Source organism: Dipodomys ordii, unplaced genomic scaffold (assembly GCF_000151885.1).
Source record: "Dipodomys ordii isolate 6190 unplaced genomic scaffold, Dord_2.0 Scaffold110, whole genome shotgun sequence".
Lineage (NCBI taxonomy): Eukaryota > Metazoa > Chordata > Mammalia > Rodentia > Heteromyidae > Dipodomys > Dipodomys ordii.
Genome location: NW_012267326.1, coordinates 3,568,814 through 3,594,337, shown reverse-complemented (window position 1 = coordinate 3,594,337; position 25,524 = coordinate 3,568,814). Strand labels below are relative to the sequence as shown.

Genomic DNA, 25,524 nt, shown 5'->3' with positions numbered 1-25,524 from the left:
TTCTCTTGAGATCAGAAAAAGCCAAATGAGAAAGAGAGTCTCCTGAGTTCCAGTTACCACTGTTAAACACAACAAAAGTGATCCCAGATTTTAAGGTACTCATTCCTTGAATGCATAGAAGTATCTAGGGATTGTACTGACAAAGGCTCACCCAGGTGAGAAGAAAACCCACCAATACAGACTTTCAGGAACTAGGCCACTGCTAACTGCTCCTCAAGTGTCTCTCCACCTACCCCCAGAAAGGCTTTGCATAAAGGCTTTTGCATAAATTCTAGGACACATAGCACAAAGCTGACTACCCACTCCATGGTAGTCGGGGTACTTGTAGCTACAACTTAATGTCAATACTTTTCATCAGTCAGGCTAGCTCTCCATCAGGTTGACAAAAGGGCTTTCATTCTTGGCTCCTCAGCTTTTCTGTCTCCAAAGCCTGAGTTTTCCCATTTGCAAACAGAGGATTAACAAGAGCACACACTTCAAAGCATTGTATGTGGATTACATTAACTGCACACAGGCTGGTGCTTATGCAATAATAAGCTGTTGTTCCTTTGTGGCTCTATTCAACAGAACCAATGCCACTTTCGCTACAAAATATCTCTTTTTTTGGACCACTTTCCTCTGTGTTGTGTATGTGTACCTGAGTGAGTTAAATCTTAAGGAAAGACAGTTTACATTTTTGCTCATTCCTTATACTTTGCAAATTAAAGTCTCATGTCAACTAGATGTAGTTAATGTCACTTTTTGGTTTAGAAAAGTAAGAAATATATGTTCATGTGTCAATTTTGAAAAAGCAAAGTCTGTTTCTAGCAGACTATTAACTTATGGAGGTGAAGGTCTGTCTTTTCCATCTGTGATTGTATAACAGCTGGAGAGTGTGACAGAATCCCTAGCTTGCAGGAAGTACATCTGTTTTTTGGCTTTCTGCACTCTCCATGGGCCTCACTGAATGGAAAAGAAAGCCTCTGCTATTAAGACTAAGCTAATATATGCATCTGATCATATAAAATAATATTTATCGGGGCTAGGAAGGTTGCTCAGCGGGAGAGTGCTTGCCTTGAATACATGCCTTGCATGATGGAGAGCTGAGAGACAGCACCCAGGCCCAGAGTTCAGGTCCCATGACTGACAAAAACAAAAACAACAACAGCAACTATATATATGTATATATATATACATATGTATGTATATGTATATATACATACATATGTATATATATATACATATATATGTACATATACATATATATACAGATATACACACACACACACACACACATATATATATATATAATCAAAATAAACTCTGGGAAGTAGAAATAGGAGGTTTTTTTGTTCTTTATTGCTGTTTTTGTTTTCATTTCCTTTTGTCATCTTTGTTCATTTATCTGTCTTTGGGAGGGTAAGAGAGGACACAGAAATGGAGGGACAAAAAGGTGAACAAATACAGCAGTGTACTCACTAGACATTATGTTGAAAATGAACTGTCAACTTGTGAGTGGAGATAGGAGGGAAGAACTGGGAGAGGGCAAGGGAAAGGGTGCCATTGTTCAAAAAGAAATGTACTTATTACCTGACTTATATAACTGTTACTCCTTTGTACATCGCTTTTATAATAACAATAAATATATTTTAAAGAAAAGAAAGTAAAGCCTTCATATTGAAAAAAAAGACTAAACTAAGAAAAAAAAAGCTGTCATTTGGGTTTTTAAGATGAACCAGGCAGTAATAAAAATCAACAAAACCCCAAATGCCAATAGTTCGAAAGGAGAAGACAGGGTAAGTGAAAGGTGGGTGTACAGCATTTGCTCACTCACTTAGTTCAAGAAAGGGCTTTGTGTCAGGATGAAAGCAAGGATGGATAAAACAGCCTTGATTCATCAGCCTGAGTGGACATGGGAGAAAAAGAATCAAAGAAAATAAAAAACAGGGCAGCTGGTTTCTCCAAAGCCATCTGTTCTTACCATGAAGTTTATAAAAGGACTTTTTGAGACAAGCTTTCCAAATCAGATCCTGTTCTTTCCTTAGGACTGCTTGCTTACCCCACTTTAGAATGTGGAAAAGTTGTTCTTCCCCATGTGCCTAGATTCTTCCACATAAAAACAAGAGCAGGGAACTCACGCTGGGCCATCATAAGCAGTTGCATGGACAGAGCGAAAGACAGAGACACACTCTCCAGCACAGGAGAAGATTCTGAAATCTAGGTACATTTATTCCAACACTGACTACAGAATCTTCTCTGACACAGTTCTTATCAGACTAAAGATTCACTTTGGTCCTGTCAAAGCTTTCAGGCAGAAAATTATTCTCAGTGGCTGAAACTCGGTTAAATAAATTTCACTGCACAAGAAAAAAAAATTACTTGCAGTAATATGAGAGAAGAAATCTCAGGCAGGTAACCAGGAAATAGGAGTGTCAGCAGAGAAGAACACGATCTCTACCCTGGGGGACCAGGGAGAGAGGTCATGGTCCAGCAAGGAGCAGGGAGAAAGGGGTGAACCTGGACCCATCAGTCTAACATGTTCTGAAAGGGATGAAGAATCTGAGCCTGCAAAGGTGTCAATCTTTATCTGGATAGCTTTTTTTTTTTTTTTGTCGGTCATGGGGCCTGAACTCTGGGTCTGGGCGCTGTTCCCCAGCTCTTCAACTCAAGGCTAGTGCTCTACCACTGGATCCACAGCGTCACTTCCGGCTTTTTCTGTTTATGTGGTGCTGAGGAATCGAACCCAGGGCCTCAGGCTTGCAAGGCATGCACTCTACCGCTGAGCTACCTTCCCAGCCCCTGGATAGCTTTTATCATGGATAAAATGTTGACAAGTTTGAGCCAGTAACCAAAGTTGTGGTAGTCTGAAGAACAAAATGAATAACAGAAGTATTGAATATGCATAGAATGGAGTAAATATCCATAATGTCAAAGCTCATCTAAATATATAATTAGTGAATAAATAATGAGATGGTGGAAGAAGGGACAGATCTTCCCCACAGAATGCCAATGAAGGAAAATAAAATATGTCCAGTAAGCACATAATAGTGATAATTGTTGGAAGCAAGAATTACTGATGCCTCCCCAATTTAAAGGGTAAAACGATGAGGGGGTGGGGTGGGACCCCTAGTACTACACAGGTGCTCGGTATTGTCAGAAACAAGTAAAAGTATTTTTCCTCAAAAGTATGGGCTAATTACAAATAGAAAAAGAATAGTTTTACTGGGAGAAGCTATAAAACACTGCCTGAAAAGAGTAATCAAATTTCTCCTCTGACACCAGTGACCTTGAACCCACTGAGAAGGGCCACAGCAACCTATCTTCGTCATTCTTGCTCCATATATATAATCTCAATGTAATGATCAGAAAACCTCAGAGAAATACAAAGTGAGGAGCTGTCAATAAAGCAACAGGTCTACACTTTTTTCAAGTCTCCAGATTATGGAAAATCAGGATAGGCTGAGCAGGAGACTATGGGGCATGAATGTCCACTCACCGTGTAACTTGGCCTGGATCCTGCTTCAGAAAGGCTGTTAATGGAGACATCTAAATTTAAGTAGGGTATCTATATCAATGAAGAGCACTGAACCAATGTTAACTTCTTGGTGTTGATAGTTAGATGCTGTGGTTTAAGAGGAAGCTGGGTTAAAAACAGATGAGGACTTGCTGGGTACCAGTGGCTCACACCTGTAATCTCAGCTACTCTCAGGAGGCTAAGATCTGAGGATGGTGGTTTAAAGCTGGCTCAGACAGGAAAGTCCATGAGACTCTTATCCAATTAACCAACAAAAAGCCAGAGGTGGAGCTGTGGCTCAAGTGGTAGAGTACTATCTTTGAGGAGAAAAGGCAAGGGAGAATGTGAAGCTGTGAGTTCAAACCTCCCCCTTCACCCCCCCCATACAAACACACACACACACACACACACACACACACACACACACTTTTTTTTAAAAAAGATGGAGATTGTATGTTGCTTTTGCAAATATTTTCAAGTCTAAAATTATTACAAAACACACATTTTAAAATAATTAAGTTTAGCGTTATTTCATCTGTCAGTCATTAGGACCAGTCTGATGTACATTGCTCAGGTGAGCCCTGATAGAAATCAGAGAGGAAAATCAATAGGAAAAAGATAGGGCTAAGTAGACATCTGCTGTTCTACTGGCACAATATTCCCTAAAGCAATGGCCCTGCCCCTGAGCCCCAGTGATGTCTACCTTATTTACATTTCAAGGCCTAGAGCAAGCACAGCCACCAGCAACAGCAAGCTCTATGTACAGCTTGCTGAGAAGACAGGGCAATGGAATCTGGGGAAGTTATGGTAGTGTGTTTAATGGGGACGTTCAAAAGGAAAAGAAGAGTAAGGGACTAAACTTGGAGGAAAAAAAAGGGCAAACAAGCCAGACCACTTAGAGATTATAGAAGAAAGACAGAAGAGAAGCCAGACATCCTAATTACTGGATGGCTTCCCTCAATAGCCTCTCTTCCTTAGAGTTTCCAAAACCTAAACAAATAGGTCAAACCATTTTGCTGGTTTTGCCTAAATCAAACAAGTCATGTTTATGGAAGTAACTTCTTAGTCAAAATATTTTGTTGGACTTTGTAATTCTGAAAAGCTTTAAAGCACCAAAAGAAACCTATCTAAATAATATAACATACTAGATAAACAAATAATTCTCAGACACATTGTTAGTGTTGTCTCTTTTTAGTTATTAAAATATATGTGAAGAGGTGCACTAAGAAAAAGTAATGATGATATAGAGCCATCAGAATGAAGAAGACACAAAAGTTTATCTTCCAAACTTGGCTTTCAGGTTAACATATTTTGCCAGTTGCTAGTGGCTCATGTCTGTAATCCTAGCTATTAAGGAGGGTAAGATCTGAGAATTGTTGGTTCAAGCTAGCCTGGCCAAGTAAGTCTTTGAGACTCATTTCTAATTAATTATATAAACAAATAAAAAACAACTTTCCAAGCATCCATGTCTCAACCTATAATCTTAGCTACTGCGGATGCTGAAATCCACGATCACAATTTGAAGACAAACTAGGCAGAAAAGTCCCCATGAGACTCAATTAACCATTCAAAAACCAGAAAAGAAAGCTGTGGCTCCAAGTGACAGAGTGCTAGCCTTAAGTGAATCAGTTCAGGAACAGCACCCAGGTACCCGAGTTTAAGTACTACAAAGGACAAAATAAAAGCACAAGCAGTTGGAGGTGTGGCTCAAGTAGTAGTACCTTAGCCCCAGTTCTGGCACACAAAAAAATTACAAATGGACAAACAATAGTATCAGATTTTAAAACGTTTAGCTTAGCTCCCAAGGTTGTAGATTCTAGTAGTTGTCACTGTGGAGTTAACTGTTTTGTGATGAGACCCTAGAATCATGCTCAGAGCAAATAGTAATATACTATCATTTGGAAGGCAGGTCCAGGAGCATGCCAGGACTGTGGTCTGTACATACATACCTCCCACCGCATTACAGCGAGACGTCATCTCCCAGAGCACCAGAGCCATGGAATACACATCCGTCTGCTTGAAGGACTCAACATTCTCCAAATTCATCCTGGATTCTAGTACTTCTGGGGCCATGTATCTTGCAGTTCCCACCTAAATAAAAACAGGCATTGAGGCCTTTCATTTCATTACAATGTCTTTATTTTAACACCACGGTTGATACGTGTCACTCCCACAGGCAGATTACCTTAAAAAAAATCACAGTGCTTCCAAATGCTGGTGGCTCACACCTGTAATCCTAGCTAATCAAGAGGCTGAGATCTGAAGACAGTAGTTCAAAGAGAGCCAAGACAGAAAAGTCTATGAGAACCTTATCTCCAACTGAACAGCAAAAAGCTACAAGATACCACCTGAGCAAAATAACCAAGAGAGAGCAAAGGCTCAGATACAAAAACAAAAATAACAAAAACTCCACAATGAAGTTTTAAATAAGAACAACACAGAAAGAGAGAGCAATATAGTCACTAAAAAAAAATAGAACCTCTCTCCCAAAAAACCCTTGGAAGATTATAAACAAAGGAACAAAGAAGTGCCAGAGACTTATCTGACTTCTAATGTATGTCATTACAGATAATATGAGAGAATATAGCAAGACATTTTAGATGACTAGTTTTGCTTTTACAATGAAAATTAAACATTTCTGGTTTTGTACCAGTGTTGGAACTCAGGGCCTTATACATGTTTGCTTTGCTACCACTTGAGCCATGCCTCCATCCCTGCTTTTTACTAGTTATTTTAGAGATGAAGTCTTGTGGTCTATTCTACCTGGTTTGGTCTTGAGTCTCAATTCTCTAGAACTCAGCCTCCCAAGTAGCTAGGTTACAAGCGTGAGTTAGTGCAAAGTAAATAATTTTTCTTTAATTCTTGAAACTCTAAAATGAGAAAAATTGATATTCATTTTGATCATTTAAGAGTTGTTTTAATCTTTGTTTACTCCAAGACATAGTCTAGTTTTCCAAGACTATAATTTCCAAGATATAATTCTACAAGTCACCTAAATTAAAATTACATGAAAGTATTTTCACAGGACAAGACCAAATCCAAATCATATTTTAATTTTTAAAGATGTGACACATAATTGTGTTTTGACTCATAGGCCTGTGGTCAACTTTATTACTGACCATATGTGAACATGGGATTCAAAGGAATAAGAAAAATACTTCTAACAAAAAATCACTTTCAAATTAAATGTATGATATTGTAGCTTGTACAGCCTGACTTATACAACAATTGCCAGACCTTGTCAAGGACCTAAGGAGGTCAAGTAATTTGACACCAGTGTTCCAAGGAATGGTTCTTATAGGCACTTTGTAGAAGACAGCTTTCTTTTTAATGGGTCACTGTATGAGTCATGGCCTTGACATATGGATTTATTTCTATTTCAACATGTTAACCTCAACACTGCCTGGGTAGCTGGGAGCACAGAGGGCTGCCTGGGCAGAAACTTCATATATTCAACACTTCTGAATATATAAGAAGTAAATCCTTGGCCAGGCACCAGTGGCTCATACCTGTAATCCTAGCTACTCAGGAGGCTGAGATATGAGGATCATGCTTCAAAGCCAGCTAGCGCAGGAAAGTCCGTGGGACTCTTAACTCCAATAAACCACCAGAAAACCAGAAGTGACGCTGTGGCTCAAGTGGTAGAGGGCTTGCCTTGAGTTGAAGAGTGCAGGGACAGGGCCCAAGCCCAGAGTTGAAGCCCCACAACCAAAAAAAAAAAAAAAAGAAGAAGAAGAAGAAGGAATAAAAAAAGAAGAATATCCTGCCAACTGGCCAGAGCAAATAGCCTGGTGAATGCCTGGGCTCATCACCAGGGAAGGGTGTCCTGGCCTTTTCTAGTCACATTCCAATAAGTTGTTAACCAAAGTCCTTTTTCATGACTATTGATGATCACGTTCACCATCCTAGGCATGCAGGTAGGTGTCACAAGAACACAGATTTAGGTAGGTTTCAAGAAGGCTACCTTCTGCAAGCTAGAAGTCAATATGATTATTGACATTAATCAAAATGATTGTGCACATACATTGGTTGATTTAAGATGTTGATTTAAGATCCCTTTGTTGGGCTGGGAATGTGGCTTCATGATAGAGTACTTGCCTTATGTAAATGAAGCCCTGGGTTCGATTCCTCAGTACCACATAAACAGAAAAAGCTGGAAGTGATACTGTGGTTCAATTGGTAGAGTGCTAATCTTGAGCAAAAGAAGCTCAGGGACAGTGCCCCAGGATTGACAAAAAAAATTCCTTTGTACAATTACGTAAAGATTATATGTATGTGTGTGTGTGTGTGTGTGTGTGTGTGTGTGTGTGTATACATATATACAACAGTGTAGAGGAGAAAGAACCAAGTAAAACTGAAAGAGAGGGAAAAATAGAGATAAGCTGGTAACTCATGTCTGTAATACTAACTACACAGGAAGCTAAAATCTGGAGGATCTTGATTTTGAAACCAGCTTTGACAGAAAAGTCTACATGACTCCATCTCCAAAATAGCTAGCAAAACACTGGGCTGGAGGTATGGCTCAAATGCTAGAGCACTAGCCAAATAAGCAAATCCAGCAACTGTGAGACTCTGAGTTTAACCGTAAGGGTTAGCCAGATGGGACATTAGCCAAGTTACAGAATCAGCCCAGGTGTCCATCAACCATGCATAAAAGAAATGTGGTACCTGCACCTACTGGAGTATAATCTGGCTCTAAACAATGAAATTATGTTGTCCGCAGAAAAATGGACTGAAATGGAGATAATTGTGTGAAATGACATAAGCCACACTCAGAAGATTAGTTATCACATGTTTTCTCTCATATGTAGAATTCAAGCTTGGAGGGGGGCTTGTGGGGGAACACATGACAGGAAAGTAAAAGGGGAATATGAAGAGGAGAAGGAGCAGGAGAATGAGAAAGTGTAATGGGAGGGGTCATTACATTATATGCATGTATGAAAATGTCATAATGAAGCTCTTTACTATGCATAATTGATAGACACTAATACAAATATTAAATAAAATGCATGGGTTTTTTTTTGTTTGTTTGTTTCAGAAGAGCTAAGTTTGGGCCAGGCTGCAAGTCAGAAGGATTGGCATTGAACTTAACTTACCTGCCCGCTGTTGGCCAGGTCATCCACAGACAGAGTAGGGTCTAGACGCAGGGACAGCCCAAAGTCACACAGGCAACAGGTCAGGTCATTCTTCACGAGGATATTGGAGCTCTTGAGGTCCCTGTGTACAATGGGCACCTTGGGCCTACCACAGGGAGTGTGGTCACTGTGCAGGTGAGCGATACCCCGGGCCAGGGAGCTGCCCAGCTTGCACAGGTCCTCCCAGCTGATGACATGCCGCGTGAGGTATTCCTGCAGGTTGCCCTTAGCGTGGAAGGCAGTGATCAGCCAGTACTGTTTCCCCAGCTCTGTCTTCCGCTCCTCGGCCGTCAGGAACTGCAGGATGTTCTCATGCTTCAGGTTGATGTCTGAAAAGATGTCCTTTTCCGTTTTCCAGGAAGCGTACTCCTCATAAGGGAAGATCTTGACAGCCACAGTCTCGAACTGCTCTGAAGTGTTCTGCTTCAATTTGGCCTTGTAGACTTCAGCAAAGCGCCCTTTCCCCACCAGGGTGTCCAGTTCGATGGGCAGCAGCTCGGTGTTGTGGTTGATGTTGTTGGCACACGTAGAGCTGATGTCAGAGCGGTCGTCCTCCAGGATGATGGCACAGTGGTCGCTGAATTCCATGAGCTTGCGAGTCTTGCTGCTTTCCCAGGACGGGCTCAGCTTCTGCTGCCGGTGAACTCGGTAGCAGTAGAAGGTGACGATGACAGCAATGGCAATCCCCAGCGGTGGCAGGAGGCTGACACCCGTCACTTGAATTATGACTAATAACAAGTCAGGACTGTTGGTGGTATACTCTAATGTGGAGACAAAAGAAGGGAGAGGAGGTGGGCTCAGGAGGTACAAAGTGCCCAAGCATCTAGCTACATGTTAGCATTTGAACGCTTTCTGCAGATTCTACATTATAATTTTTTTCCCTTTGGTGCCATTGCTGGGGCTTGAACTCAGAGTCTAGTCATTGTCTCTGCTTTTTCACTCAAATCTGCAGCTCTACTACTTGAGGTACACCTCTACTTTTTCCTTTTGGTGGTTAATTGGGAGTCAAGACTCTCACAGACTCTCCTGCCTGGACTGGCTTTCAAATCTTGATCTTCAGATCTCGACCTCAGGAGTAGCTAAGATTCCAGGTGTGAGCCACCGAAGTCTGGCCATTGTGATTCCCCCCCCCCGCCCACCCACCCACAGGTGTTGATATGTACCTGTACATCATTCTTTGCCTCTGATAACCCATTTAGCCTAGCCTACTCTCCACCCCCCCCTCCATGTATTAGGGTTGAAACTCAGGGCCTGTACTCTTGCTTGGCTTTTTCCTGCCAAGGCTGGTTCTTTCTCTACCACTTCAACCATGCCTCACTTCCACATCTCCTAGTCGTCCTAGACTTCAGCTTGAATGTCGCTCCCTAAAGGAAGTCTAAGAAAACTAGGTAAAATGCCTTATGCTTATATATCCATACAACACCTACAATCTTCCTATGGAACACTTCAGCACAATTGGATCTGACAAATCATGACCTCGTGATTTGTTTGTGTGTTTGTACCAGTACTGGGCTTGAATTCAGAGACTGGGAGCTGTCCCTTTGCTTTTTCCACTCAAGGCTAGTGCTCTACCATTGGAGCCTCAGTTCTACTTCCAGCTTTGGCTAGCTAATTGGGAGCTTTCAGTCTCATGGACTTTTTTTCTGGGGTTGGCTTTGCATCACAGTCCTCAGATCTCAGCCTTCTCAGTAGCTAGGATTACGAGCCACCAGTGCCCAGCTACTTTTTTGGTTTCATATCTGTCATTCCCTATTCTTTGGCTCAGCCTGCTGAGACTCATACTGGCTGGGAGTTCACTATACGTACAACACATAGTAGGTCCCCAATATTTCTGAAAAAAGACAAACATCTCCTGAGTGATGATGATAGAGGAAGCATTAGAAATACAGACAAAAGGGGAAAGCTCCTGCCTTCAAAATGCTTGTATAAATTGTGTGTGGCTAAAATACAGAAACTGCCACAGTTCAGCCACCATCTTTGCCATTTTCCAAGCTCCAGCATATTTTGCTCCAATCAGCATCCAGGTTATCCTGAGCATCAGCTCTGGGCCTGAGTATGAGAAGCAGAGTCTCTGGAAAGGATCTCTTTGGAAATCGGTGACTTTATGTCCACCCCATAGTTCTCTTTATGCTGTGCAAATAGTTTAGTGTTCTGTCAAATAGGAATAATGAATGGAAACACTGGTATGAGGGTAAGAGAAGCGAAATGGAAATGCAGCCAGTGTTCTGACAGCACACTGATGCAGGCCTCTGTGAACTCATCAAACATAGTCCACGACACCTGATATCCAACAACACTATCTTCGGTATCAAACTTTGGTTCCTGGGACAGCCTTGATTGGCTTAGGAGAGTTTTCCTCTTGGGAATAATGTGATAGATAAAAACACAGAGTGGGCAGGAGAAAGTGAAAGGCAGATAAGAATTCAGGGAGAAAATCTGTTTTTTTGTTGTTGTTTGTTTTGTTTTGGCCGGTCCTGGGGCCTGAACTCAGGGCCTGGCCACTGTCCTTGAACCTCTCTGTGTTCAAGGCTAGCACTCTACCACTTGAGCCACAGCACCACTTCCAGCTTTTTCTGTGTATGTGGTACTGAGGAATCAAACCTAGGACTTCATGCATGATAGGCAAGCACTCTACCACTAACCATATTCCCAGCCCTGAGAGCTTCTGTTTGATATCTCCATTGTATATGTACTTGAACTCAGAGCCTGGGCACTGTCATGTAGTTTTGTCCGCTCAAGAGTAGCACTCTACCATATGATCCACTTCTCCACTTGGGGCCATTTTTGGTGGTTAATTAGTTATAATCATCTCATGAAATTTTCTGCCCAAGCTGGCTTGGAGTGGGGATCTTCAGATTTCTGTATTTCTAAGGAGGTAGGATTATAGGCTTGAGTCATTGATGCATGGTAAAAGTTCTATTCTTTATGTGCAGTTTATCTTCTGTTGAACATGAGCAGGCTTCAGGTGCAGAGACTGGATTCATTTATCATTATTATTATTATTATTATCATTATCATTATTATTTATTCATTATCACCAAAAGGATGTATAATAGGCATGATACCCTCAAAAAGTACCCAGAGGATGAAGTAGTGAATGTAAACATGGCCTGCTAGAGAAATGTGTGATGTTATCTGTATGTTGTTAGATTGTGAAATGCTCAGGGAAACATAGAAGGCCCAGTGGTAAGGGTAGCTTTTGAGTGGGTCTCATACAGATTGCAAAGGCCAACAATATCTGGAAAGAAGATCATAATAAGGAGAAAGGACATAAAACCTATCCCAGAATCCCTCCAGAACTGAATAGAATAGAAAGAGAAAACATTGAGGTTCGATGCCATCATTTAATAAAGTCAGGAATGAGATGAGTACGTGACCCTGTAGGATTTCTGGGTCTATCCAATCTATTCCTTTTTCTAAAGAAAAGCTAAATGTAAATGCCATCTTTTACAGACTCTAAGTTTTAAGGTTTTGTATCTACTTGACACCACTAAACACTGAGTGCGTATCTCAAACTTCTGGATTTCAGCAGACAGACTCCCTATTTGGGAGTCAGTCACGTTAATGTGATTACAATAAAAAATTAACAACAACAACAACAACAGGCAAAGGTACACTGTTTGGCAATTGACCTTTGAAAACACAAATTCTGAATTGCACTGGGAAGACTGGCTAAGGGACAAAGGACAGGTAGCATGGAGCAGAAGTGGCTATGGAAAGGAGAAGAAAACAAAACAAAACAAAACAAATATGACCCTTAGATGTCCTGTGGAGCCTGTCCTTGGGTCCTCCTGCATAAGTCTACACAGCAAAATTAAAGACACTCCTGTGACCCTACCAAGTGTCACAGCACACTGCAGGGCCTTATCTGCTTGAAGGGCCTCTGTCTCTGCTCTTTTTATCTCCAATGGTGTGAAATGCCTCATGTCATACACTGGCTTGATTATCTGGTTGACTCTTTCTCTTGAGATAAAGTCAACTCTATATAGCAGCAGCTGCATCTATTTTGATCACTACGTTGTATCCAGCCATTGGTGTAGACTGCGCCACTTTATGGTAGTAAACAAATGCATGGTTACTTCTGTGAGAAGGTATTCCTCATATTTCTTATGTTCTATGACCAGATTTGGCAAAGTATGACCCAAAGGGACATTTCATGACTAGTTTCATTATTGTTTATTTTTTAGCCCTAGGATCTAAGGCTTCCATTTCTCTCTCTCTCTCTCTCTCTCTCTCTCTCCCTCACCTCTCTCTCTCTCTCCCTCTCTCTCTCTTTCTCTCTCTTTCTCTCTCTCTCTCTCCCTCTCCCTCTCTCTTTTCTTTTTGATAGTACTGAACTAAAGGCTTCATGCTTGCTAGTTACTCTACAACTTAAGCTTACACAGACAGACCATTTTTGCTCTGGTTACTTTTTGCCCAGGGATGGGTTGGCCCACAATCCTTGTGTGTAGTTAATTCTACAGTGTGAACTATCACTCCTAGTTAAGATGGAAGTCTGGCTTACTTTTTGCCTGGGCTCATCTTGGAATAAATCATCCTGATTTTCATTTCTCAAGTAGCTAGGTTTATAGGCTTGCACCACCACACTCGGCCATTTATTTTTGCTTTTAGAGGATTGTATTACAAACACACACACACACACACACACACACACACACATTCACATAAAATGGAAAGAGATAATGAAAGGGAAAGAGAACAAAAGAGAAAGAGAGAGAGAAGAGGAGGTGGTAAAGGGAGACAGACAGTGACAGACAGAGAGACAGAATCAGAGAAATATTCTTGCAACAGAGGTCAAAACAAAAACATTTACTGTGTGGTCCTATAAAAGAAAAAAATGCGACTATTCTTTTTCATATCTAAAGGAATAAAATTAGTGAAATTTAAATATTAACTACATAATTAGTTATTTGTAAATTCCGCTCCTGGATGGCCAGCAGACTCCACCCTCCTCGCAGCAAAGTCTCCACCCAGTACCTGCGTTACCTAGGCAGCTGGCACACCTGGAAGAGGTCACATCTGAGTTTGATGTGGCCACACCTTTCTCCACCCATACCCTAGATAAGGCCTAGCCCAGGCCCAGACGCTATCTCGTTGCTCTTTTCTAGCTCTCTCTGCTCTTTTCTAGCTCTTTCCTCTCTCTTTCCTCTCTTGCCCAGCTACCTCTTTTTAAAAACCTAACATTATTTGTGTCTATAATTTATTAAACCATCCAAGTGGTTTGTCACTGGTAGGTAATTTTATAACCCCTAGCCATACACACACAAAAAACTTCTTGCTAATTTCTATTATTTGTCAGGCTAAGGAAACGCATTAAAATAGAAGTTCTCAAAGCATAGAAATTTCTAGAAACTTCCAGTCAAGTTTTATTTTTCTCTCCCTCAAATGTCTCTTAATTTCTTATTGAAAACCTACATGTAAAAATTGGTGGGGACGCAGGGGGGCAGGAATATTACTGAATAATATCTGCCAATCTTGAAATCTCAAAGATACGATGAAGTATCCCAACAATAGCAACCAAGGCTGGAAGGGAGCTTTGGGGAGTGGCTCAATCTAAACAGGAGCCTCCCCAGTCCTCCAGCAGTATTCACCCCTGAGCTGTTCTTCCAGGAGCCAACAGCTGTGGGCACTGGCACAGGCTGACATCTCCCTTGTTCCCAGATCCACAGGAGCTATTTCTCCCTTCCAGTCCCCAACTATAGAGAAAGGCATAAACTGAATACATACTACATACTGGCTGTGTGCTAAGAGTTGTTTCTGTGTGTGTGCACATGTGTGCATGTGCACATACCTGCATGTACATGCACCAGTACTGGGGCTTGAATTCAGGACTTTATACTCTTTCTTCACATTTTACTCAAGTCTGGTGCTCTACCACTTGAGTCCTGGCTGCACTTTTTTTGTTAATTGGAGACAACAAGTCTCTAGTCAGAGTGGGCTGGTTGCTTTGAATCTTGATCCTTAGATCTCAGTCTCTTACGGAGCTATGATTAAAGATCCAATCTTGAGCTTTATACAATATTTACCCTTCAAAGTAGAGACTTCCATGATCATAAACCCCATTTTAATTTCCCAAGATCCTCAACCAGGCAACAGCAGAGCTGGTGTTCACAATAAAATCTTTCTGATTGGAGAGAACTCTTAATTTCATGCCAGAAGATCTCTAAACACATTGGTGAGAGCCAATGAAGAATCTCACTTTATACACTCAGGATAAAGAACAGTTCATTACAAAACATTACATATCCAATTTCATAGTGCTACATTTTGTAGTCAGACTTTCCACCTAACCTTAGTATGAATAGTTATCTATCTGTTTTCAATCTCTTCTAGTCTATTCTAGAATAAAATGTAAAGGAATTCACACAGAAAAACTAATTTTAGGTTAAGAAGGGGATTTATGTACGGGACACTAGACAAAGTGCTTTCTAGCTATTCAATTCAATGATCCTGGCCACTCACAGCATAGTGCCTGAGAAGACACAGCCTGTGTAGAGCCACAGCTGAGTAGCATTCCTGGGAATACCATCTTTTCCCTGACTGTGAAGAAATGGTCCCAGACAAGGGAGAACACAAAACTCTTTCTTTCTTCTCTAAGAAATTATCCTGCACTATGTACAGAGAGAAACCTCTCAATGAGAAGTTTCTTATTCAAAAACATAAAACCAGATAAAACTCAAGATAAGATTTTCTTATGTCTCATAAAATATGAGACTTGACAGCAAATGAGTCCCATGAATAGAATTTGGTAGTTCTGTGTATTCACATGAGTAATAGTTACACCTCTAATTTTCTTTTTCTCTTTTTAATTTTCTCTAACCTTCAACTAAAATTTTAGTTTCTGGAATTAGCTGTACCTGTGACTTTGTCAACAACGAAGTCATGCATGCATAAGGCAAAGTGCTTATACCATCGTTCATATATTTAATTTTTCTCAGAGCTGCTGCTAGATCTTTAAGAAATATATGTACATATATATATTTCTATTGTTTTTGATGAACACACATTGATATCGTTGTATTCACAGCATTAATCACCATTTCCTGACTCCTCAAAATGTTATATAGTGCTTATTAAGGTATCAAGGTGAACAGGATTTAGAAATTGGTGTTGACTTGGCCTTCAAAAGGGACCAACTTTCATTGTCTCCTGTGGGGTGTATTTGTATATGTGTGTACATGTGCACAAACATGTTCTTGAATAAGCTAATTTGTTTATTTGAGGTTCTCTGCCAGTTTTTTTCTAATGGAATACTAATTTATCTTTTAGAGACAAAAAAAGAAAGAAACAAGTGAATTTGACATTTTTCTTTCAAAAATATTTATTTACTAAGAGTCTGACATTGCCAAGTGGCTCTTCATTTGTAAAGAGGTATGGCCTTTCTCTGTGGGACAGAGCACATGTTACCAGACATCTCTAGTTATTTTTATGGATTCAGAGTTAGGAGATAGGTTGGCAGAACAGAAAGAATGGCTGTGAACTTAACCAGCCCTGGGGAAAATAGGTGAGAAAACTACTCTAACTCTTAATTTCTTACCTCTAAAATGAGACTAATATTTGGAAAGGGTTTCTAAGTATTGTGATGACATATTTGAAGTTCTTGGCACATAGTAGGGTTTAAAAATCAAACCAAGGGGTTGGAAAGGTGGCTCAGTGGTAGAACACTTGCCTTGCATGCCTGAGGCCCTGGGTTCGATTCCTCAGCACCACATAAGCAAAAAGAAAAAAGCCGGAAGTGGCACTGTGGCTCAAGTGGTAGAGCACTAGCCTGGAACTGAAGAGCTGAGGGACAGCGCCCAGGCCCAGAGTTCAGGCCCCACGACGGGACCCAAAAAAAAAAAAAATCAAACCAAAACCAAAACATAGTTTCCTCTCAAGTTTATCTGAAATAATATTCTCAGCCCAGCAAGACATGGACTCCATAAATCATTATTCAGATTTCTCTTTTATCATGCTGTATATTTTTATTTCAAAATAAAACATAAACCAAGTGCTAGTGGCTCAGTCCTGCAATCTTTGCTACTCAGGAGGCTGAGATCTAAGGACTGAGTTTTGAAGCCAGATCAGGTATGAAAGTCTATGAGATTCTCATCTCCAAATAACCACCAAAAAGCTGGAAGTGGAGCTGTGGCTCATGTGGTAGAGTACTAGCTATGGGCCAGATTCTCTAGGCCCAAAGTTCAAGTCACAGTACTGGTACAAAATATTTTTTTAAGCAAAAATAAAATGTATAAAACAGAAAAGCATAGATAACAAGCAGGTAGTTTAGCATATTATTAGGAAGCAAAAGCTTTTACAACTACTGGTCAAGTCACAACACATAGCTTTTCCAAACATGTCAAACCCTTCGTGTTGCTAAACTCTTATGTACACTCATTTTCCTGTGGGTCATTTTTAGTTTTGGAGAATTATATGAAGAAATCATGTGATGATTTAAAAAATCAGTAAAATCCTTAAAAAATGTCTAATAACAATTCAGTGAAATAGGAACCATCAGACAAATCCAGAATGAGTCTTTAGAAAACAAATGGACAGATATGCTCATTATGAGGACAAAACCAAAAATACTGAAGGAGGCCATGCCGTTTGACGTGTGGCCCCTGACTAGATTCTGAAATTATTAAAATCAATGGTTCCATGGTAGGGGAAAAACAAAGGAGGAGACAACAATGCTTAATAAGAAATGTCCTCATTACCTTGCTCATCTAACTGTAACACCTCCTCTTTACAGTATTCTCACAATAAAAAACTTATTTAAAAAATAAAATCAATGGCTCCTCAGAGGAGGAACACAAAGGCCCAATGCCTACATGCCTCTGATCATTTATAATATATTTAACAAAGTGAACTCCAGGAAATGCAAACAAGAGGTTTTTGTCTTGTTTGCTCCTTTATCTGTCTTTGGGAAGATAAGAAGGGCACAGAAATGGAGGGACAAAGGGTGAACAAACACAGCAGTGGTGCTCACTGGACACTATGTTGAAAATGAACTATACAACTTGTGGGTGGGGATGGGAAGGAAACACTGGGAGAAAGAGGGGGAAGGGATGCTATTCTCCAAAAAGTAAGGTACTCTTTATCTGACTTATGTAACTATAATCTCTCTGTACATCACTTTTAAAATCACAATAAAAAATAAAAAATTAAAAACAAAGAAAAATGTCAATATATCCCTGGACTACAATTTATACATATTTATATGTATACACATGTCTGTGTGTTTATATAGGGATATACATACATGTATATTTGTACAGAGAGAGACAGAGACAGAGAGACAGAGACAGAGAGAAAGAGACAGAGAGAGAGAAAGAGAAAGAGAAAGGAATCCCAGTCATTTACTTCACAACTGTGGAGATCACATTGCCAGAATCATCTACGGCTGGCTTTCTTTCTTCTTTCTTTCTTTCTTTCTTTCTTTCTTTCTTTCTTTCTTTCTTTCTTTCTTTCTTTCTTTCTTTTTCTTTCCTTCCTTCCTTTCTTTCTTCCTTCCTTCCTTCCTTCCTCCCTCCCTCCCTTCCTTCCTTTCTCTCCCTTCCTCCCTCCCTCCCTCCCTCCCTCCCTCCTTCCTTCCTTTCTTCCTTCCTTCCTCTCTCCCTCTCTTTCTCTTCCTTCCTTCCTTCCTTCCTTCCTTCCTTCCTTCCTTCCTTCCTTCCTTTCTTTCTTTCTTTTTCTTTCTTTCTTTTCCTTCCTTCCTTCCTTTTTTTTTTGTTAGTGCTAGTACTAAGGCTTGAACTCAGAGGCTTGCACTCTTGCTTGGCCTAACTCAAGCCTGAAGTTCTACCACTTGAGCCACAGTTCTACTTTCATCATTTTGCTGGTTCATTTGAGATAAGAGTCTCATGGACATTCTTGCTCTGGCTGGCTTCAAACTTTGATCCTCAGATCTCAGTCCCAGCCATTGTGCCCAATTCATTATCTGTGTCTTTAAACATTTTGTTGGTGTGGGACAGAGTATCTTGTTCAAAAGCTGATCCCCAGACTGGCAATGTCAACATCACCTCAGGGCTTATGGGAAATGCACAGCCTTATCTCTGTCTTAAACTGGCTATGTCAGAATCTCCATTTAAAAGTTCCTAGGTGATAAAAGTTTCAGAAGCATGGGTTTAGCAAAACATAAAATCTGTTCCTGGGTACTCTACCATAGAGATGCCACTCTGAGAAGAAAATTTCTTAATGGGATTATTTGCAGAGCTTGGGAACAACTGTATTTGGTACTAGCCAATAAGAAAATGATCCATGAGGCCAGGTGCCAGTGGCTCAAGCCTGTAATCCTAGCTACTCAGGAGGCTGAGATCTGAGGATGTGAGGTTCAAAGCCAGCCCGGGCAGAAAAGTCTGTGAGACTCTTATCTCCAATAAACCACTAGAAAACCGGAAGTGGCACTGTGGCTCAAGCACTTGCCTTTAGCCTTTAGCTCTGCAGAGTTCAAGCCCCATAACCGACAAAAAGAAAGTAAGAAAGTAAGAAAGAAATAAAAGAAAAGAAAATGGTCCATGAGAATTTTTTAGTTAATTAGCTGGTGGAGTGGAGAATTAGATATGACTTCCTGTTCACTTGCTTCAAATAAATTGAAGCAAGCAACTGAAAGAAAACATTTTAATTGGGCAAGAGCAGGACTGTAAGCTTACCGGCAAACAAGTTCGGATTTGATTCCCAGCAAATTCACAAAACTATTAGGCATTTCTGGAGACTCCAAGAATATTTTTCTCCAAATAACAGAAGCAGCCTTCTCTTCATGTGACTATTTTGTGCCAATTGCACATGATTAAAAATGAAGCTGTTCCTACCCCTCCCATCGGGGTCTGCTCTACATTATGTTCTCCTTGGCTCTCCCCTCACCAGAGTCATACATGCCATCTAAAAGGTGTGTGTGTGTGTACTGGGGTTTTAAATCAGGGCCTGGATACTATCCTATAGCTTTTCACTTAAGGCTGGCACTCTACCATTTGAGTCTCAACTTTGCTTCCATCTTTTTGGTGGTTAACTGGTGATAAGAGTCCCATGTATTTCTTGCTGGGCTGGCTTTGAACTGGGGATCCTCAGATCTCAGCCTTCTGAATAACTAAGATTACAGGTATGATTCACTAGTGCCTGGAATGTCAGCCAATCTAAACCTTCTTCTGGAATACTCCTGGAAGGTGGCAATAAAATATTACAAAAGAGGGACTCCACCTCTTCATCACCTATTGGCATCAAGTACAAACATTAGGATATTTAATAAAAGATTTTCTCATTGAATCAAATGGGGCCTCTGAGCTGCTATTTACTGGTCCACATGTTGCTCTCTAAAGCCAAAGGGGTGGGGGGAAGGACTCCTAGGGCATGAGAGCTCAGACTCCTGTCTCTGCAAATCATTTATTTTCCAGGCTGAACATCCCTGTTTTCCTTCAATTATTTTTCAAAAAATACATTTTTTTCTAAAGTCAGACATATGTTTCAGATTTCCGAATCTGCCAAGAGATCCCAATATTATCCAATAAATGCTGGCTCCTTCAAGTACAAAGAAATCTCCTCTCTAAAATTATTTTGTTGTTTAAGACATCACACGATGTATTTTTCTAAACCTAGCTAGAAACCCTTCAACCTCTGTGGCACAGATTTAGAACAGAGATTTTCGCCAACTTTCTCAGTGACTGCAGTTCAAGACAAATGCCCTGCTTTTCTGTGAATTTCATTTTGGAATTAAACAAAAAAAAAATTTCAGGTTGCCAGAGCAGCCTGAATTGAGAGTGACTCAACTTACTTGCAGACTATTTCTGTATCATATGAACAAATGCCAACACCAACTATCGGGTCATTGTCTCTCTGTAATCACCTTGCTGAGATATATGTTCACTTTTACATGCACCTATAGGGTTCTTGCCACTAAAACCTGCTTGTTTTTCTGAGGTGGGCATTCCTTCCATTATGACTTCGATCCTTCATGTTATTTCAGGGGATAAAGACCCCCGAGGCCTCTGTCTCTAGGTCATAGAAGGAAAGAAACTAGCATAAGTGAGGTTCTACATTATGCCAAGCTCTGCCCAAGAAAACATGGCATTGTTTCCATGTCCATGATGGGGCTTGAACAGCCTGGGTACTTGCACTCAAGGCTTGATCTTTCCCATTGGAGTCATACTTCTACTTCCAGATTTTTGCTGGTTAATTGGAGATAAGAGTCAGAGACTTTCCTGCCCAGGCTGGCTTTGAACCACGTTACTCAGATCTCACCCTCGTGAACAGGTAGACTACAAGATGCATGAGCCACTGGTGTCCAGCTAAACTTGGGGTTTCTAGACCATCCATCTGTGGAAATACTTTCATTGTTTCCAGCTGACTAGTGGCCTGCCATGTGGTCAGGAAGCAGAGACATATTTATTTCAGAATCTCCTGCAGCGGGAAGACAGGACTGTCTTGGAAAAGCATATTCATATATTTACAATACCAATACATTCCAGGTGGTGGCGATTGTGCTGTGTCGTCGTCTCCTGTCTTTTGACTTTCCATATGTAACTAATTTCTGTAGTCCCTTCTCAACTGAGCATCTTTCTCTAATAAACCATGCATCTTGTCTCCTGTGTCCCAACTTTGTTCCTACAAAAGTAGTCATACTTATGCTTCCCTTTAATCTAAACTTCAGTTCTACAACTTCAAGGAGGCCCCAGACCTTGTTCTAAAGTTATTGATTGTAAATTGTTCAAAATACGATATTTTGTATTAAAAACTCCTCCTGCTGGGTACCTGTGGCTCACAGCTGTAATCCTAGATACCCAGAAGGCTGGGATCTAGGTTTGGTTGAAAGCCAACCCAGAGAGAAAATTCTATGAGACTTTTTTTTTTTTTTTTTTGTCAGTCATGGGGCTTTAACTCTGAGCCTGGGCACTGTCCCTCAGCTCTTCAGGTCAAGGCTAGTATTCTACATTTGAGCACAGTGCCACTTCCGGTTTTCAGGTGGTTTATTGGAGATAAAGAGTCTCATGGATTTTTCTGCCCAGGTTGACTTTGAACCATGATCTTCAGATCTCAGCCTCCTGAGTAGCTAGGATTACAGGCGTGAGTTTGTAATCAATGTCCGGCTTCCATGAGATTCTTAATCCAACTAATCACAAAAAAGCTAGCAGTGGAGGTATGGCTCAATTGGTAGAGTGCTGGCCTTGAGTGAAACAAACTAAGGGACATTTAGGCCTTGAGTTCAAGCCCCAGTACCAACACACACACACACAATCCAGAGACAGTGTAGGAAATACAGGTGTTCTACTAGTTGGTCTTCCTCTTCCTCAACCTGAGGTTGAACTGCAGCTACATGCTATGGTAGCTGCCATTCTCTGAGAGTCACATCTTTTCCCAGGTTCCACTGGGAATATGACATAAAAAGACATAAAAAGAGTTGGCAGGACAGACTGTCTTGAGTCCAAAGTACCCAGAGTTGGCTGCATACTGGGATATCTTGAGGGAATTAACAAACATTCCTGATCCCAGGCCCCAGACCAATTAAGTCAAAGTGCAGCAGAGTGAGGCCTGGTTAATGAGAAGTCTGTAAGCTCCTCAGGTGTTTGGGGAGGGGGTGGGCAGCAAAGGCTGAGTCAGCCAGGCCCTTTCTAATAGGGCGGAGCTTGGAAAGTGTGAGAAATCAAAAATATTCCAATGATTGTGGACAGGGATGGAGGGGAAAATTGGGGGAAAGTGAAGTAAGGAGTGACACTTTGTCCAAAAGAAATATACTCATTACCTGACTTATGAAATGGTAACCCAGAAGGGTTACAACACCTTAAAAATAACAATAAAATAATACTTAAAAATACTTCAGTGACAAAATTCCACACAGATTGCTCTTCCTTTCTCTTTCTTTCCTTCCTTTTCACTTTCCTTTTTTTAAAAAAAAATTTTTGGTGCCTGCTACTACTGTGACTTAACCTCAGGGTCTTGTACTCTTGCTTAGCTTTTTCCCCCAAGGCTGGCACTCTACCACTTGTGCCACACCTCGACTTCTGACTTTTTGCTGGTTATGTGGAGGTAAGAGATTTCTGGATTTTTCTACCTGGACTGGCTTCAAATTTTGATTCTCAGATCCCTGCCCCCTAAGTAGCTAGAAGGCAATGTCACAGGACTAAAGAAACCTCTGGTCTTGTAGACTTTACTTAGAAAGCACCCTCTGAATCTCCCAGTCCAGCCCTGTTTGGCTAAGGAAATGATCAAGACTGCTGGAGGCCAAGGTGACTCAGTCAGGTGAAGCTTGGAATGTACTTGAAATGTCTCAAGGCTAAGCAATTTGCTTTTGTAGATTTCCCCGCAAGCAACAAAATCACAAATACGTATTTTACAGACCCTTATTTTCACTTGAGTCACTGCAGAGTAGAATGTGGACACAAAAATGTCTTGAATCCATCCCATGGATATGAATGGCCAGTGGAGTGATTGGACTTCAAGGGCTAACATGGCATGGTGACTTTACATTCATGTTTCTCCCACAAGCTTCTGCCTTATGGGTACTGGTGGAAAGGGTTGAGACCCTTGTTGCATTGCTACCTTGCCGGAATCCAATGTCCTTCCCTCCTATCAGGAAAGCGAAGCTCAGGAAGCCAGGCACTGCTGGCTCACACCTGTAATCTTAACTATTGAGGACACTGAGTATACTAAGATTTGAAGCCAGCTAAGGCAGAAAAGTTTGTGAAACTTTTATTTCCCACCTTTTACCAAAAAGCTGGAAGTAGATATATAGCTCAAGTTGTAGGGCACAAGCTTTGAGCAAAAAAAAAAAAAAAAAAAAATTCCCACGGATGTCACAAGTGACTTGAATCCCTGATTTTCTTCTAACAACTTTTCTCAACCGCACATCCACACTTATTTCTTATTTCTACCCTTAGACAAGATAGAAAATAGGTTTTGATTTTCTCAAAACAAAAACATTTGATTGAACCAAGTGCCAGTAGAGGATGCTGACATATGAGGTTTGCCATTCGAAGCTCAGCTGGGCAGGAAAACCTGTGAGACTTTTCTCTCCAATTAACCACCATGGAAGTGGATGTGTAATTCAAGTGGTAGAGCATCGGCCTTGAGTGAAAAAAACTGACAAACAGTGTCCAGGCTCTGATTTCAAGCCCCAGTAACTACACGCACATACACACATACACAGAGAGAGAGAGAGAGAGAGAGAGAGAGAGAGAGAGAGAGAGAGAGAGAGGGTGGGGGGGAGGAGCATGGCTAGCAAACTGCTATTTTGAAAGGTGCGTCCACAACTGAAAGGAACTACATACAGTATTCATCCTAAGTCCCAACCCTACTTTCCAAAGCACTATTTGCCCTTCTCATTTCTTCTAGGAGAAAAGAAATGAAGTTTCCTTCCAGGAAACTAGTTCCAGGATGTTGAGGCTGAATCAACACACAATGAGATTTCAGAGGCAGGGGGCAGCATTTCTAAATCTGCCCTTCCTCCAAAAAGCAATAAGTCAATTAGGATCTCAAGGCATGTGACTCATGTACAGTGGGTTTTGGAGGATGGCGCAAGGCATCCTAGTAAGGTCGCAATGGGTCCAGAGGGAAACAGCTGGCCGAGCCGAGCTGCTAGCAAGTTAAACACAGACAGGAAACCGCGTGTCTGATACTGTAAAACAAAAAAAAAAATTATTTGTCTTCCTGCCAGAGTGAGTCTTACAAACCCAAAAGACTGTTTTCATTTTAAAGAAACTCTATAATAATGAGAGGAAGGAATGAATCTTAGTGGCTATAAGCAGTCTTCTCTTTCTTCACTCAACTTCTCTGTTAGAGGCTACGGATTTCCATGCTTGTGGCTCATGTCTGCACAGAGCTTGTATGTCTGTCTTCCTGTTTAACTGCACAAACTGAAGTGGTTACTAGGAGTGTGATGAAGAGGGTAAAATTGATGAGAATTCAGCATTCACATGTATGGAGATGTAATGGTGAAATCCCTACACTCCTCTCCTCTATATAAATGATATAAACCAATGCAATTTTTTAAAGTGGTTTGCCAGGGACTAGGGACTTAGATGTGTAATCCTAGCTACATAGGAGGCATGAGATCTAAGAATCATGGCTCAAAGCCAGCCTAGGCAGGAAGGTTCATGAAACTTGTATTTCTCATTAACCATCAAAAAGCCAGAAGTGGAGCTGTGGCTCAAGTGGTCTAGTGCTAAGCCTTAAGCTCAAAAGCTCTAGGACAGTATCAAGTCCTGAATTCAAGCCCTTCATCTGGCACAAAATAAAATGAAACAAAATAAAATATATTTTTGTAAAATGTAGTTTCTAGAGTACTGGTATTTGAGTTTATTAGAAACACTTGATGAAATTACATAAGTAAATAAGTATTATATATACTTACATTATTATACATACAGTAAGTAGTGAAATTTTTGATTGTTCTAAACATAAAGATATGATAAATGTGTCAGTGGACAGATAGCCAATTAGCCTGGTCTGAACATTACACAGTGTACACATGTATTTGAATGTTACCCTATATCCCCAGAAATACATACAATATCTATGGTTCAATTACAAATGAAAATCACATGTACTGCTGAGTACTGTGGCTCACGCCTATAATCCTAGCTACTCAGGAAGCAGATCTGAGGATATTTGTTCGAAGTCAGCCTGGGCAGAAAAGTCTGTGAGACTTATCTCCAACTAACCAGCAAATCAGCTGAGAGTAGAGATGTTGCTCAAGTGCTAGAGCACCAGTCTTGAGCAGAAAAACCTAAGGGAGAACTTGATGTTGTGAGTTCAAGCCTCAATACCAGCACAGAAACACACACACACACACACACACACACACACATTTAAAAAGTGGCATCTTACCTTTCCTGCAGTCGTATCTATATTAAACTGGTATTAGTGGAGTATATAACAAAAATCTACTCATCACTACAGTGTTATAGCAACAGAAAAGTCTATTTAGCC

General features: G+C 40.8%; 1 protein-coding gene across 1 annotated transcript in view; it reads right to left on the bottom strand.

Moving 5' to 3' along the window:
* The window catches only part of Tgfbr2 (transforming growth factor, beta receptor II (70/80kDa)), a 91,092-nt gene that overhangs the window by 17,254 nt on the left and 48,314 nt on the right, over window positions 1–25,524 (bottom strand). The window contains exons 4-5 of the mRNA XM_013028495.1: window positions 8,590–9,389; window positions 5,443–5,584 (exon numbers count right to left, since the gene is read on the bottom strand). Of these exons, the coding sequence (XP_012883949.1) occupies window positions 5,443–5,584; window positions 8,590–9,389 (942 nt within the window). The remainder of the gene's footprint in view (window positions 1–5,442; window positions 5,585–8,589; window positions 9,390–25,524) is intronic.